Source organism: Sciurus vulgaris, assembly GCF_902686455.1.
Source record: "Sciurus vulgaris genome assembly, chromosome: 17".
NCBI classification, from domain to species: domain Eukaryota; kingdom Metazoa; phylum Chordata; class Mammalia; order Rodentia; family Sciuridae; genus Sciurus; species Sciurus vulgaris.
In genome coordinates, this window is record NC_136478.1 from 41,852,927 (window position 1) to 41,867,682 (window position 14,756).

Below are 14,756 nucleotides of genomic sequence, written 5' to 3' on the forward strand. Positions count from 1 at the left end.
GGGCTGGGGGTGTACCTCAGTGGTAGAACACTTGCCTAGCATGTGGGAATCTCTGGGTTCAATCCCCAGGACTAGAAAAAGGGGGTGAAAATCTTGGTACCACACTTCTGGCAGACATCACAAATATTCAAGGGCTCAGACTTTCAACCTTGGGGAAGATCTCAGTGCCCAGGCAAAGTACAAAAGAAACCTGTGTCTTAGGATGTATTGAGCTGGATTATGTCTGTAATCCCAGCGATTTGGGAGGCTGAGGCAGGAGAATCATGAGTTCAAGACAGCCTCAGCAACTTAGTGAGACCCTATCTCAAACTAAAGAAATAAAAAGGACTGGGGTGTAGCTCAGTGGTAAAGTGCCCTGGATTCAATCCCAGGACCAAAAAAAAAAAAAAAAAAAAAAAAGATGTAAAATTCCGCAGGGAACCTTTGGGAGCTCTGGTACGTCCATGAAGGAAACATCCCAGTGAGACCCCTAACCCCTACATGGGTCCACAATATCCAGTGTTTGTTAACTGCTCTAAGTTCATTCAATTATTCAATAAACTTTCTATGTGCCAGGCACTGTTCAAAGATCTGGCCCCCCATGGAGCTCATATTCTCACAAAACAGACAGTAGGCATAAAAATAAATAAACTAGGGGCTGGGGTTGTAGTTCAGTGAGAGAATGCTTGCCTACATTTGTGAAGCCCTGGGTTCGATCCTCAGCACTACATAAACATAATAAATAAATCAAATACAGATATTGTGTCCATCTACAACTAAAAAAAAATTTAATTGTAATAAAGCAAATTTCTTTAAAAACAAACAAACTATATGATACACAAATTGAGTATTCCTTATCTGAACTGCTTAGGACCATTAGTGTTTCTGGCTTCATTCCCCCACCCCACCCCAGAACTTGGAATATTTGTGTATAAATAATGAAATATCTTGAGGATGGGACCCAAGTCTAAACATGAAATTCATTTGTGTCATATGCACCTTCTACACACAGTCTACATGTAAATTTATACAACATTTCCAAATAATTTTGTACAGGAAACAAAAGTTTCATGGTATGGAAGTTTCTACTTGTGGCATCATGAAGTGACAGATTTGAAGCACTTCAGATTTTCAGACTAGTGATATTCAACCTGTATCAGAAGAAAGCAAGTATCATAGGAACAAAAGTAAGAATAATGTGAGGAGCATGGAGAATGATCCTGCAGAGCATCCTCCCTCAGTGCTGGCTCTCGCTGGCTGTAAGAAAAGCTGGTAAGACAACTGTTGGGTTCTTTTCCCCAGTGACTATGATATTCTCTGTAGTACACACTTCAAATTCCTCCTGTTTTTGCATGTGCAATACATAGGGACCCACACATGCAAATGGGTTTTTAGGGAATACAACTTGGCTATATAGCAAACATTTTCATATGCTAGAAAATATTCTATAACATGACTCTTAATGGTTCTATATCCCCCAATGTAATGGGCATGCAGTTTAAGTATTCAACAAATAAAATGAGCACTTCCTATGTGCTAGCCAATATGTACCAAGATTTTACTTAACTTGCACTTGTAAAAACATCAAAGTTGTTTCCAAGTTTTTACAATTAAGGATAACACCATGATGATCATCAGTATGCACATCTCTGATTAGCTTCTTAAAACAAATTCCAAGGAAATGAAGTTTCCTTAATTTTTAATTAAAAAAATTAAATTTCTGCAGCTCAGGAGGCTCAGGCAGAATGATTGCAAGTTCAAAGCCAGCCTCAGCAACTTAGTGAGGTCCTGAGCAACTTAGCAAGACCCTGCCTCAAAATTTTTAAAAATAAAAAAAAAAATTTTTTTAAATAAAAGGACTGAGGATTTGGCTTGTTACTCAGTGGTTAAGTACCCTTAGGTTTAAAACCTGGTATTCAAAAAAAAAAAAAAAAAAAAAAAAAAGAAAAAAAAGAAAGAAAGAAAGAAAGAAAGAAAATTTCAGTTATTTTTATACAACTTTTCCTTCCTTTTTTTGGTGAGACAGGTCTCACTTTGTTGCCTAAGGACTCAAACTCCCGGGCTTAAGGGATCCTCCTGCCAAAGTCTCCTGCGTCTTTGCATGTGCTACCATGGCAGGCTCATAATTTGTCCTGTTGTCTTATGATACTGTCACAGATTTTCTTCATGACAAAGTAGTGATGTTTAGAATCAGCTCCTTTACTAATGTAATGACATTTGTAAACTTTGAAATGGTTTGCAAATACAGTATTATCAGTGACATTAATTAAGGCAAACATGATCTACAGGGCAATGGTGATCTGGGGCTCCTCACAGATAGCCCTGAAAGCAGCCCTAAGGGGCCAGCACTCTTTTAGGAGATGCTCAGGCATGAGGACCACTTCCCTTACAAAGTCCACAGTGAAAAACCCATTATTCTTTGCTTATACAAACAATAACCAGTTAGAAAAATATAATAGCAATGGAATCTTTTATAAAAGTATAATATTTCTAGGGATAAAATTAATTTAATTAAGCAGACAACTACTAGACTTTACTGAAGGACATAAGCTATTTCATTATTTATTTATTCATTAAATAATTTCTGAAAAATATAGACATGGTTTTGTTGTTGTTGTTTTGTTTTTTTGCAGTACTGGGGATGGAACCCAAGGACTTGAATATGCTAAGAAGCACTCTACCACTCAGCTACATTCCCAGCCTTTATTTTATTTTGAAAATTGTCCAGGCTAGTCTTAAACTTGCAATCCTCCTGCCTCAGCTTCCCAAATAGCTAGGATGACAGGTGTGTGCCACCATGCTCAGCCTTACTCCCATAACATTTGCTGTTTGCTAACCTCAACAACTGGATATGTTTTGTCCACAGAGAAAAATGTGCAATATTGTGAAGATGGACTTTTGTCCAAATTAATGTATGAATTCATGAAATTTCAATCAAAACTCAAAAGTGCTGCTTTTGGGATAACTTGACAAAATATGAAAGCAAAAATATGGGAGGAAAAGCTAAAAAAGTTTGGAAAAGTAAGAGTCATAAAGGAAGATTGTTCTACTTGGTGCTAAAATGCATAGGGGTTATATAGTGAGTCATAGGAAGACTTTAGTATATTCGAGAATCAGGTAGTTAACAAAAGCCTGAAACTTGCCCCAAAGAAACAGAAAAGGCAATTGTCAGTCTCAGCTCTGGGATAGACTGGCTCTCTAACCTTGGATGGTTAACTTGACTGAGCTTCAGTTTTCTCAGATGTGAAACAGGACAATGTCTAGCACTCAGGTTGCAACAGACTATGCTTAGTAGTTTCCCCATTAAAAACAAAGAAAGGATGGCATATCCACATCAGATCCAGGCAGGATGGCAGGCATCAACAGTGTTACTGATGAGAATTTAATGGAGGGATTATTATTATAGTGCTGTGGGCAGAGTTAAAGGATGGTGCCGTAGTCCAGAAGTCATTAGAATAGAACCCCAGGGCTTGGGATGTAACTCAGTAGGAAAGGACTTGCTTAGCATGCTCTTGGCCCTCCATGCAAAAGGAAAATAATAATAATAATAATAATTGAGCCCCACAGGTGGAGAGCCCAGATATGGAAGCAGCTTCGCAGAGGTGGCTACCTAGGTGGGCACCAAATAGGCCTTGGGGCAGGGATCTTTTGCATGGAGAATGCAAAAGGCAACTGAAGGAGACAGGGAAAAGGTGACTTCCCTCTCCTCCCACCCTGGAATCTCCTGCTGGTGCTCCTCCCCCTTGACCACAGAGAATAGAAAGCTATAAGAGGCTGGCATGGAGTAGGAGGGGAGAAACAGGTGGCAGGTAGGGAACAGACACCACCAAGCACAGCAGATGCTCTGTCTTTAACAGACATGTCTCATCCAACCCTCACAACATCCTCACAAGGCAGGACCCTGGTTAGAGGAAGTGTCAAAAGGACAAGTACGAAGCAAGTCACAGCTCAGGAGGGAGGTATTTTATGTGTCTTGGTATTTTCTGAATGTTCTGCAATAATGGTCTTAAATAGAAGAGAAGGAGGAAGAGGAGGAAGAAGAGAAAGAGGAAGGAAAAGAAGAAGAAGAAGTTCTATTTAAAGCAAAAACAAGCCAGGCACGGTGGTGCACACTTGTAATCCTAGCTACTCAGGAGAATGAGGCAGATCACAGATTGGAGGCTGGCCTGGGCAACTCAGTGAGAACCTGTCTCAAAATAAAAATAAAAATGGCTGGGTGGGGGTGTAGTTCAGTGGCAGAGAGCTTGCCTAGCATGAAGCCTGGGTTCAATATCCAATAAAGACAAAAATTAAAAAATTAAAAAAAAAGGAAGACAAACAAACAAAACCTCAAATTCTCTGGAAAAGGAATGCATCTTGATGGTTTTAGCTGTTGCTGCTTTTGTTTTTTTTGTGGTGCAGGGACTGAAGCCTGCACCTTGTGTATGTATTCTAGGCAAGCACTCTGCCTCTGAGCTACACCAGCAGACCTGATGATACTTTTTAATGTAGCCATTTTAAAGCCCATGTCTTTAAAACAGAATAAAATCACATCAGGAGGGCTGGGGTTGTGGCTCAGTGGTAGAGCACTTGCCTAGCAGGGGTGGGGCACTGGGTTCTATCCTCAGTACCACATTAAAACAAAGGTTAAATTCATTAAAAAAAAAAATCACATCATGAAGCTTTCCTAGTCTCAAACCTCCCACCCCACGGACACACGTCAGATGTGAAATGGAATGGCCCCGACAAAGTCCACTGAACAACTTCTGTGTTGCTTGTTTCTCTCAAATACAAATGTGGAAGGGAGAAAATAGAAAGTCCCCCAAACCTTCTCATTTTTGAATGACTGACATTTGCAGTGTCTCTTTTTGGATAAAATGACATGGTTGGAAGCCTTACTGAATGGCAGTTGGCTATGCCCACAGCATGTGATTTTTTTTTTTTTTTTTCACTTGCTTTAATGTGGAATTCAGCAACATTGTGACCTGTTTGGATCCTTGCAGATGCCCATAAAATTCCTAAGTTTCTCCAAGAGAGTCTCCTTTAAAATGTCCACATTCTTTTAATCTGGCACTAGGCAACAGACAAATTAAATCTTAAAGAAACAATTGTAGAAATGCAACTTTTCTACAAATACAGGGATTATTTTGGTCCCACAGAGCAGAGCAAGTCACATCTCAAAGTTCAGGCAGACTGTGGAAAGTTGGCATAAAGAGGCTGCTCCTGGACAGTTTTCTACCCAGAAAATCAACTTTCTGGTCAATCTGAGCCCTGAAATACCACCAATTGTCTTTCTCCAACTCCAATATAAACCCTAAACTCACATTGTTTGATCCTGAATTTCCAAACAATGGCAGCAGTCAAAAGACCCTGGGTAAATGAACTTTTATGTCAAGTAACTCACAGCCTTTGTTTAAGAAGAGGTCAAGTGCAGTTGCTTTCAAAGTATTAATCCATTGCTTTTAAAAGACAAATTCTGATCAGAAGTGGTGGTGCACATCTGTAAACTCAGCTACACCTGCAGAGACTGTGGCAGGAGGTCACGAGTTTGAGGTCAATCTTAGCAACTTAGCAAGACTCTGTCTCAAAATAAAACAAAAAGGGCTGGGAATGTAGCTCAGTGGTAAAGCACCCCTGGTTCAATCCCCAGTATTGGGGTAAAAATAAATTCTGTAGTGACCAAAATACCACGATAATTTTTTCTTTTTTTCTTATCTAACAGTAGTCCAAGATGAATCAATGAACAGGATCTGTATGAAAAGAAACATCACTCTTTTTTTATGATTTTTTATTTTTACAGACTGCATTTTGATTCATGGTACACAAATGGGGCACAACTTTTCATTTCTATGGTTGTGCACAGAAACATCACTCTTTGAAGCATCATTTACAATTCTGGGATTCATTCCTATCCCCTATGTCTGTACTGGAAGGCTCAAAGACAGATGCTACCTTCTACATCATCTCTTTCGTTTTCTCCTAAACAGTAGTTGGAGGTGAGTCATAACATCTCAAATTGAAGATGGGGCTGGAAATATGGCTTGGTGGTAGTATACTTGCTTATTAGCCTATGCAAGTCCTGGGTTCAGTCCCCAGTACCAAAAAACACCAAACCTCAAACTGATGGAACTGGGGAGTGGAAGAATAATTAAATATTCTAGGTGTGGGAAGGTCTCCTCCCCAGTCTGGGAGCTCGGCCTCTCTTGTATGACTTCAACAAAGACCTTCAGTTTCCAAACTGAACCCCCACAGACTCACAGGCCCCCAAGGCAAGGCTTAGGGCATCTCCAGGATGCAGTACAGTGACTGTGCTGCAGGTCTCCAAGTACCTCCTACTAAATGAGAAAGGAGCTCAGAAACTCAAGAATTAGATAGAGGGAAAAATCAAACCCCAAACTCTAGCTATTCAAGTACTTAAGGGTAGTGGTAGTGAGTTGATATCTTTGATTTACTTTGAAATGCATCACAAAATAAAATAGACTGATGGGCACATTCCGGGAGATGTAAATGGACAGGTGGGTGATAAAGCAGAATGTTAATGGTAGGATTTACACAGTGAGAATACAGGGTTTCACTGTAGCGTTCTTTCAGTTTTTCCATAAGTTTGGAAGTTTTCTATAATAAAATGTTTGGGGCAGGAGAATTTGTTCTTCCAAAAACATGACCTTAATTGGTTACACAATTTAAGTAAGATAAAACAGGGTACGGGAGGAATGAATGTAGGTGACTGAAGGTTACCTGCACAGACATCGCTGACCCCTGGCGCAGTGGACCGAAAGCAAAGAATATACAATTTCTTTATTCCCATTGTAAACACTGAGCCCGGTTGCTTTCTTTACCTTGAGGACGACTGAAAAGTCAATGTCTCTGGTTTCCTTCAGGCCAAGAGGAATCAGAGGAATCGTAAACGCCTCCCTACAAGGAGTACAACAAGGCATGTGAACCCCGACCAGGCCACTTGGCACTCCACAGCCTCACCCCACCAGCCCAGCTCAGGTCCCCGCTTCTGTTCTCACACCCATCCACCACCGCTAGCTGACAGGTTCATGTTCCCTAAGGACAACTCAAGTCATCCCCTTCCTTGAGTTCCTAAAAGGGGTTTTGGCTCCCTGTGACAGCTGGATGCTGCACCTAACACACAAGACCCACCCCCACTCCACCAACCCACCGCTGGTTTATCCCTCCAATCTCAACTTTCAGTGACTGCTTGGAATCCACCTGTCTGCTGCACTCAGGGCTTCCCAACCTGGGTACACCACCTTAGAGCCCCCTTCTAATCTCCAACCCCTGTCCTCCTCCTCTTCCTCTCCTCACCACAGTGGGTCCCACCTGTCAAACTGCCCTCTAACACCCCCCATGCTGGCCCCTGGACTCCACATGTAGGGTGCATTACAATAAGTATTCCACTGCCTGCATAGAGAAGACTTCACAGCGTGGGGCCCTGTTTGACACCTAGGCACACTTAGCTCCCAGTCCAGAGTCAGCCTCAAGTTTCCTCCCCTGCCCCCAGTGACCACTCAGTCAACCCACACCTCTGAGCTTACATTCCTAGGGGCAGGGCCATCAGGAAGTGAACAGGATGCAGACTGTGTTTTGCAAATAGGGATTTAGCTCCCTGACCTGTAACAGGAGACCTCCGCAGGCTGCTTAGCCCAGACCAGAGAGAAGGTCAGGAATGCTGGGCAGGGTGAGTGGACAATGCAAGTGTAAGCTGAAACTGCCACTGTGGCACTGCTGTGCTAAGAGCAGGTGAGACCAAACCTCAGTACCTGGCTTCCCCAAACCTGCCAGGAAGGCTGGACTTGGGTAGAGGAGATAAAGGCAGGCCAAGCCTTGCTCCTCCAGGTCTGGTAGCAAGGTCTGCTCTTCCCATTACTGTCCAGGCAATGAGAAGAGTGACAGGTATCCTGAGGACTCCCATCATCAGGGCACCTCCACCCTCATGTGGTGCTAACATGACTTTCTTTGTGACCTGGACTTCCCTGAATTTTCTCATCTGTGCAATGATATCATTTCTTCCCTGCCTACCTCACAGAAGCGCTTAACGATCTACAGCACTCAGAAAGCAATGATCTACTTTGAAAATAGTTACAATGAAGGGTGTAAATACAAGGTGTCATTTGGTATCTGCATATCTCTTCCCTCTCCCCAATGACACAGGGAAATCAACAGAAGCCGTTCCAGACTATGTGACTATGCAGGGGGCTTAAATGTATCTTTGTGGGAAAACCCTGCTTTTTAACAAAACAAATGGGCCACTCTCCATTTGTTACTAAAGTCTGACTCCTGAGGGAATTTGGACTTTTTGGGTTAGGTGTGATGGCCCACCTATAATCCTAGCAATTTAGGAGGCTGAGACAGGAGGATCAAAGTTCAAGGCCAGCCTGGACAACTTAGCAAAACCCCTGTCTCAAAATAAAAAATAAACATGGCTGGGGTGTAGCTCAGTAGTAGAACACCCCCAGGTTCAATCCCTAGTACTAAAAGGGTAACAAACAAACAAACAACAAAAAACCTTGAAAGTTTGGGGAAAACCCCTGGAATTTAATACCAGAGTAGAGGCTGAGAGAACCTTCCATTCATTGTTGCCCTGACCAGGTTTTTTGTTGTTGTTGTTGTTCTAATGGGTTATACATGACAGTAGAATGCATTTTGACACAACGTACACATATGGAACATAACTTCTCAGACCTCTGGCCATACATGGTGCTGAACTGACCAGGTTTTTGAGAGTGCACTGGGAGCCCACAGGTTTTTGACAGGCACAGGACTGTCAGAGAGCAGGACTCCAGGCACCTGCTCTTGGCTCTCAGCTTTGAAAAACAACCCAGGTGCCACGCAGAGGATTAGGGTCAGGAAATGCACATTCCAAGTGGCTCAAAATTCCCAAATGTCTTCCTTCTGTTAATCCAGGGAACTATTTTCTGCCTGAGTTTACCTTGGAACGCACCCATCTTTTAAGAGGCCTCACTTCCCCACATGGCACGCGTGTAGACCCTTTGTTGGAGGTCTGTTATTTCTTATTAAAGATGGACACTGTTTTCCCCAAAAAGTAGCTCACCCAGGGCAAGGTACATTCTGGGCTTTTCTGAAGGCACACTTCAATACTTTACCTTCCTAAGGGGACACTTCTGAATTATAACTTTCATTCCTCAAACACTTATTGTCCTACGTTTCTTAAGTATCTCCACAGTACCATCTTCTTGGGGAGCTCAGATAGGTCCCTTAACTTTGACATAAAAGATCCCCATCAAGACAGAGCATTCTATCAACAGAAAGACCCAGAGCCAGGCCCTGTGCATGCTGAGAGTCTGGGAGGGAAAGTGGCAGGGCAACCTTGGCCTCAGCTGTCATGTCAGCTATTATGGTCACCCACCAAAGCACTTGCAGGGTATCTTTACAGCAGAGCCATCACTGCAGCCCATGTGAAAGATGCCCGGACATTGCCAAGGGGTTCCAGGGACAAATGCCAGTTTGTCGGACACTGCAAGTACTTCCCAACAAACTCCACAGGTTCATCCCTTTAACCCTTGCACCCACAGCAACACCAAACCCAATCACTCTCTCACTTCCCAAAGCAGGGGCTGCCATGCCCTTGGTCCACAACCCCCTGCGGCCCCCAACCCGCCCCCGCCTCTCTGTGTCCCATCCTGGATACAGGTGCACTCTCCGAAGAAGCCGTGTCCCACTCACTCTGTGCTCTGGTACACTCCCACTGAGATGTTGAGCCCCTCCAGCTCCTCCTTGAGCATCTGCAGGTTCGAGTTGACAAAGCTCAGCTCCAGGCGTACCTGTTCTCGCACCTTCTGGTTTGTGGCTGCTCTGTTCAGAGACAGAAAGGAGAGACGTGCTCTCAGTCAAGCACTCTGGCTGCCAGGTGAGCAGACCCAACCCTCAATTCCTGCAGGAGGAATTGCTGTCTCAGACAAGTTGTCTCCGAGACCCTGGGCATCTGCCCCATCTTCAGCCATACCCGCCAGCAAAGGGAACAAGGAACACAGCCAAGAACACTGCAAGCTGCCATATATGAATCTTAAAGAGATCCCTGCAAAAAATTACCCGTGAGAAAAGATGACAACTTCCAGTCATCCTGTAAAAGGCCATAAATTCTCCCTTTATATCAGGCACAGTAGCATGAGTCCCAGGACAAGGGAGGCTCAGATAGGCAGATCACTCAAGCCCAGGAATTCAAGACCAGCCTGGGCAACAAGTGAGACCCATCTCAAAAGACAAAAATAAAAACACACTACACCAACTCATTCTATAAAGCTAGAATTACTGTGATCCAAAACAAAACGGGTCAGTATCCTTTATGAATACCTATGCAAAAATCCTCAATCAACAGCAGCCCAAACCAGCAACATATAAAAAGGATTATCCACTATGATTTTTTTCCAGGATACAAGATTGGTTTCAATTAATGTAACACTATATTAATAGAATAAAGGACAAAAACACATGGAGAGCTGGGCCTGGTGGCTTGGGAAGCTGAGGCAGGAGGATCATAACCAGCCTCATCAACTTAGTGAGGCTCTAAGCAACTTAGTGAGACCCTGTCTCTAAATAAAATATAAAAAGGGCTGAGGATGTGGCTCAGTGGTTGAGAGCCCCTGGGTGCAATCCTCAGTACCAAACAAACAAAACAAAAAAACAAAAACAAAACCATGGTTATCTCAGTAGATACAGAAAAAAGCATGTTAACAAAATCCAATGCAAATTCATGATAAAACTTTTCAACAAACTATGAAAAATAAGAATTTACAAAAAAAAAAAGTTGAAAAAAAAATTTACAAAAGTTGATAAAAGGTATCGCCAAAAAGTGACAATTAACATAATTAACAGTCAAACTGACTGCTTTAGCCTCTGGATAACGTAGAGGTGTACATTTTTGTCGTTTCTCACAAACACTGTACTAGAAGTTCAAACCCGCAGCAATGAGGCATATAAAGAAATTAAAGGCTTCCAGATGGGAAAGGAAGAAATAAAACTGTCTTTATTCACAGATGGCCTTATCTTCTATGTAGAAAATCCCAAGGCATCCATAAAAGAAGTGTTAGAACTAATAAATGTAACAAGGTCCAGGGTACAATCAATATGCAGAATTCAGAGCTGTAGTGTAGCTCGGTGGCAAGGCATGTGCTTTAACATGTGCGAGGTCCTGGGTTCAATCCCCAGCGCTCAATAAATAAGTAAATAAATAAATAAATCACAAATCCTCATGCAAATTAATTCTATTTCTTACTAGCAATGAATAACTTTAAAATGAAACTGAGAAAAACCAATTCACAATAGCATAAAAAAGTAGTAATAAATTTTACAAAAGTATAAGATTTGAACACTGAAAACTGTGAAATGTTGCCAGGATATTAAATGAAGAGATACTCCTTGTTTAAGGATCAAAGGCTCATTATGGTCAAGATGTCAAGTCTTGCTGACCCGATGCAGTCCTCATCAAAATACCCCTAAGTTTTTTAGCAGAAATCATCAAGTGGATACTAAAATGTATATGGAGACACAAAGAACCTAGAATAGCCACAATTTCTTTTTCTTTTCTTTTTATTATTATTTTGATTCACTGTACACAAATGTGGTACAACTTTTCATTTCTCTGGTTGGACACCAAGTAGAGTCACACTGTTTGTATAATCATACATGTACATAGGGTAATGATGTTTGCCTCATTCTATTATCTTTCCTTCCCCCGGCCCCCTCCCCATCCCTCATTTTCTTCTACACAGTCCATCCTTCCTCCCATGTCTTACCTGCCTCCACCCATTATGTACCATCATCCACTTATCAGAGAAATCATTTGGCCTTTGGTTTTGGGGGATTGGCTTATTTCACTTAGCACGGTATTCTCCAACTCCATCCATCTACCTGCAAATGCCATAATTTTATTCTTCTTTATGGCTGAATAATATTCTAACACAATAATTTTGAAAAAGAACAAAGTTGGAGGACTAGTATTGTTTGATTTTAAAACTTGTTACAAAACCACAGTAATCAAGACAGGGTTGTACTGGCATGAGGAGAGGCAATGGACCAGAAATAAATCCTTATACTTATGGCCGACTGATTTTGACAAACAAGCCAGGACAGTTCAAAATGGGGGAAAGTTAGCCTTTTCAACAACTGGTGCTAAAGCAGTTAGAGATTCATAGTTATGTCAGGATCCCCAAGACCATCCCCAGTGTTTTAGTCAGTTTTTCTCATCACTGTGATCGAAAGACCTGATGAGAACAGTTAGAGGAGGAAAAGTTTATTTTGGCTCATTTTCAGAGGTCTCAATCTTCAGATGGCTGACTCCATAGCTCAAGGCCCGAAGTGAGACAGAAATCAAGGTGGCAGGCTATGGCGGAGGAAAGCAGCTCAGGACGTGGCACCAGGAAACAGAGAGCTCCACTTACCAGGGACAAATATAAAGCCCACAGGCATGCCCCAAGTGACCTGCCTCTTCTAGCCACACCTCCTACCTGCCTACAGTTTCCACCCAGTTCATCTGAATCAGTGGATTAATTCATCGATTAGGTTACAACTCTCATAATTTAATAATTTCACCTCTGAATATTCTTGCATTGCCTCACACTTGAGCTTTTTGGGGGATACCACATATCCAAACCATAACACCCCAGTTCAGCAATTGATTTGCCACTATGACTAGCAGGACAAAGCAAAGGACGGACACATGGGGAGAAGTCTGAAGAAAGCCTGGCACAGGTTTCTAGGAGTTCTGTCCCAGTGGAGTCACGCAGGTCAAGCAACAACACGTATGAAATGCCATCTATCAGGAAAGCTCATTTGAGATGCAGTGTCCAGAACTTACTCTGGGGGCTGATCAAGCAGGCACCTCCACCTAGCAAAACTCCAAAATTCTGATTTCTAGAAGAGAAAGAGGTGGTTTCACATGACAAATCATTTGTGTAGTTTAGGTATGGTAAACCATTTGTATCAGCTTGGGAGGGTGGGAACCCTCCTAAAATCTAAGTTTCCAGACATGAACCAAGAGTCAATCTTGCCAACAGGCCTGCTATGTGGATCATTTTCTGCAAATTAGGGGAAAAAAAAGAGCCATGACACAAGAACTTTACCTCTAAATCTTCAAGAAGAAAATATAGGAGAAAATTTTCATGACCTTGGGTTGGATAAAATATAGCACAAAATAAAATAAAGCACAATCCATAAGAGAAGAAATTGATGAATTGGTCATTGTCAAGTTTAAAAACCTCTGCATTTTAGGAGACACCATAAGAAAATGAAGGGGGTTGGGAATGTAGCACACTGGTAGAGTGTGTGCTTAGTACTTAGCATGCCTGAGCACCTGGGTTTAACACACACACACACAGGAGGAGAAGGAGAAAATAAAGCCAAGGACCAAGAGAAAATATTTGCAAATTATATATCTAATAATATGTATGCAGAATACATAAAGAGTTACACTAACTAAATAATTCAAAACGCAATTTGATTCTTTTTAAAACAGACAAAACACTGGAATGGACATTTTACCAAAAGCACATGAAACAATGCTCCTATCATTAGTCAGCAGAGGAATGCAAATTAAAACCATAATGAGACACCAATACACACCCACTAGATTGGCTATGATAAAAAAATGACAGGTAATAACAGTATCATTGAAGATGCGAAGAAACTGAAGCCCTCATATACTACTGAAGGTAAAAGATAAAACCACTTTAGAAAACAGTTTGACAGTTACACATAAACTTACCATATAACCTAGCATTTCCACTCCAAGGAATCAACATGGGAGAAATAAAAATATGCATTTATCCAAAGATAGTACATAAATATTCACAGTAGCTAAAAAAGCAGCACAATCTAAATGTCCACTAACTGGTAAAATGGTAGTATACTTGGGGCTGGGGTTGTGGCTCAGTGGTAGAGCACTTGCCTAGCAAGTGAGAGGCACTAGGTTTGATCCTCAGCACCATATAAAAATAAATAAATAAAATAAAGGTATTGTGTTCATCTACAATTAAGAAAAACATTTTAAAGAAAGAAAGGTATTGTGTACATCTACAACTAAAAAATATTTTTAAAAAAGGATGTAAAGGGGGCCAGGCATGGTGACACATGCCTGTAATCCCAGCACTAAGGAGGCTGAGGTAGGAGGCTCATGAGTTCAAACTCAGCCTCAGCAACTCAGTCAGGCCCTAAGCAACTCAGGAGACTCTGGAACAACAACAACAACAAAAAGGATGTAAAGGAGCTGAGGTTGTGGCTCAGTGGTAATGTGCTCACCTAGCAAGTGTGAGGCACTGAGTCTGATCCTCAGCACCACATAAAAATAAATAAATAAAATAAAGGCATTGTGTCCATCTACAAAAAAATATTTTTGATAATATTTTTAGTTGTTGATGGACCTTTATTTTATTCATATGCAGTGCTGAGAATCGAACCCAGTGCTTCATATATGCAAAGCAAGTGCTCTACCACTGAGCCACAAGCTCGGCCCCCACAAAAAACGTTTTTTAGAAAAAAAGGATGTAAAATATCTCAATATGTTTTTAAAAATTTGGTATACTCACATGGTGTATTCATGGAATGGAACAGCATTCAGCAATATACAGCAACAAACTTTACCGGAGTTTTATTTTTTTTATTAGTGCATTTTAATTATACAGAATAATGTGTTTTGTTGTGGCATATTAGTACATAGACATAACATTGATAATAGCCACTCCTCATTACCTTCCCTGACCTTCCTTTTTCTTTAATAGTCTCTACTTTTATCTTCCCCCCTGGATTCCACATATGAGAGAAAGCATGCAATACTT

At 41.5% G+C, this 14,756-nt stretch overlaps 1 protein-coding gene across 1 annotated transcript in view; it reads right to left on the bottom strand.

Annotated features, from left to right (window-relative positions):
- Positions 1 to 14,756, bottom strand: part of RHPN2 (rhophilin Rho GTPase binding protein 2) — a 63,124-nt gene that overhangs the window by 24,785 nt on the left and 23,583 nt on the right. Inside the window, exons 3-4 of the mRNA XM_079119909.1 lie at positions 9,652 to 9,780; positions 6,798 to 6,873 (exon numbers count right to left, since the gene is read on the bottom strand). Coding sequence (XP_078976035.1) covers positions 6,798 to 6,873; positions 9,652 to 9,780 — 205 coding nt within the window. The remainder of the gene's footprint in view (positions 1 to 6,797; positions 6,874 to 9,651; positions 9,781 to 14,756) is intronic.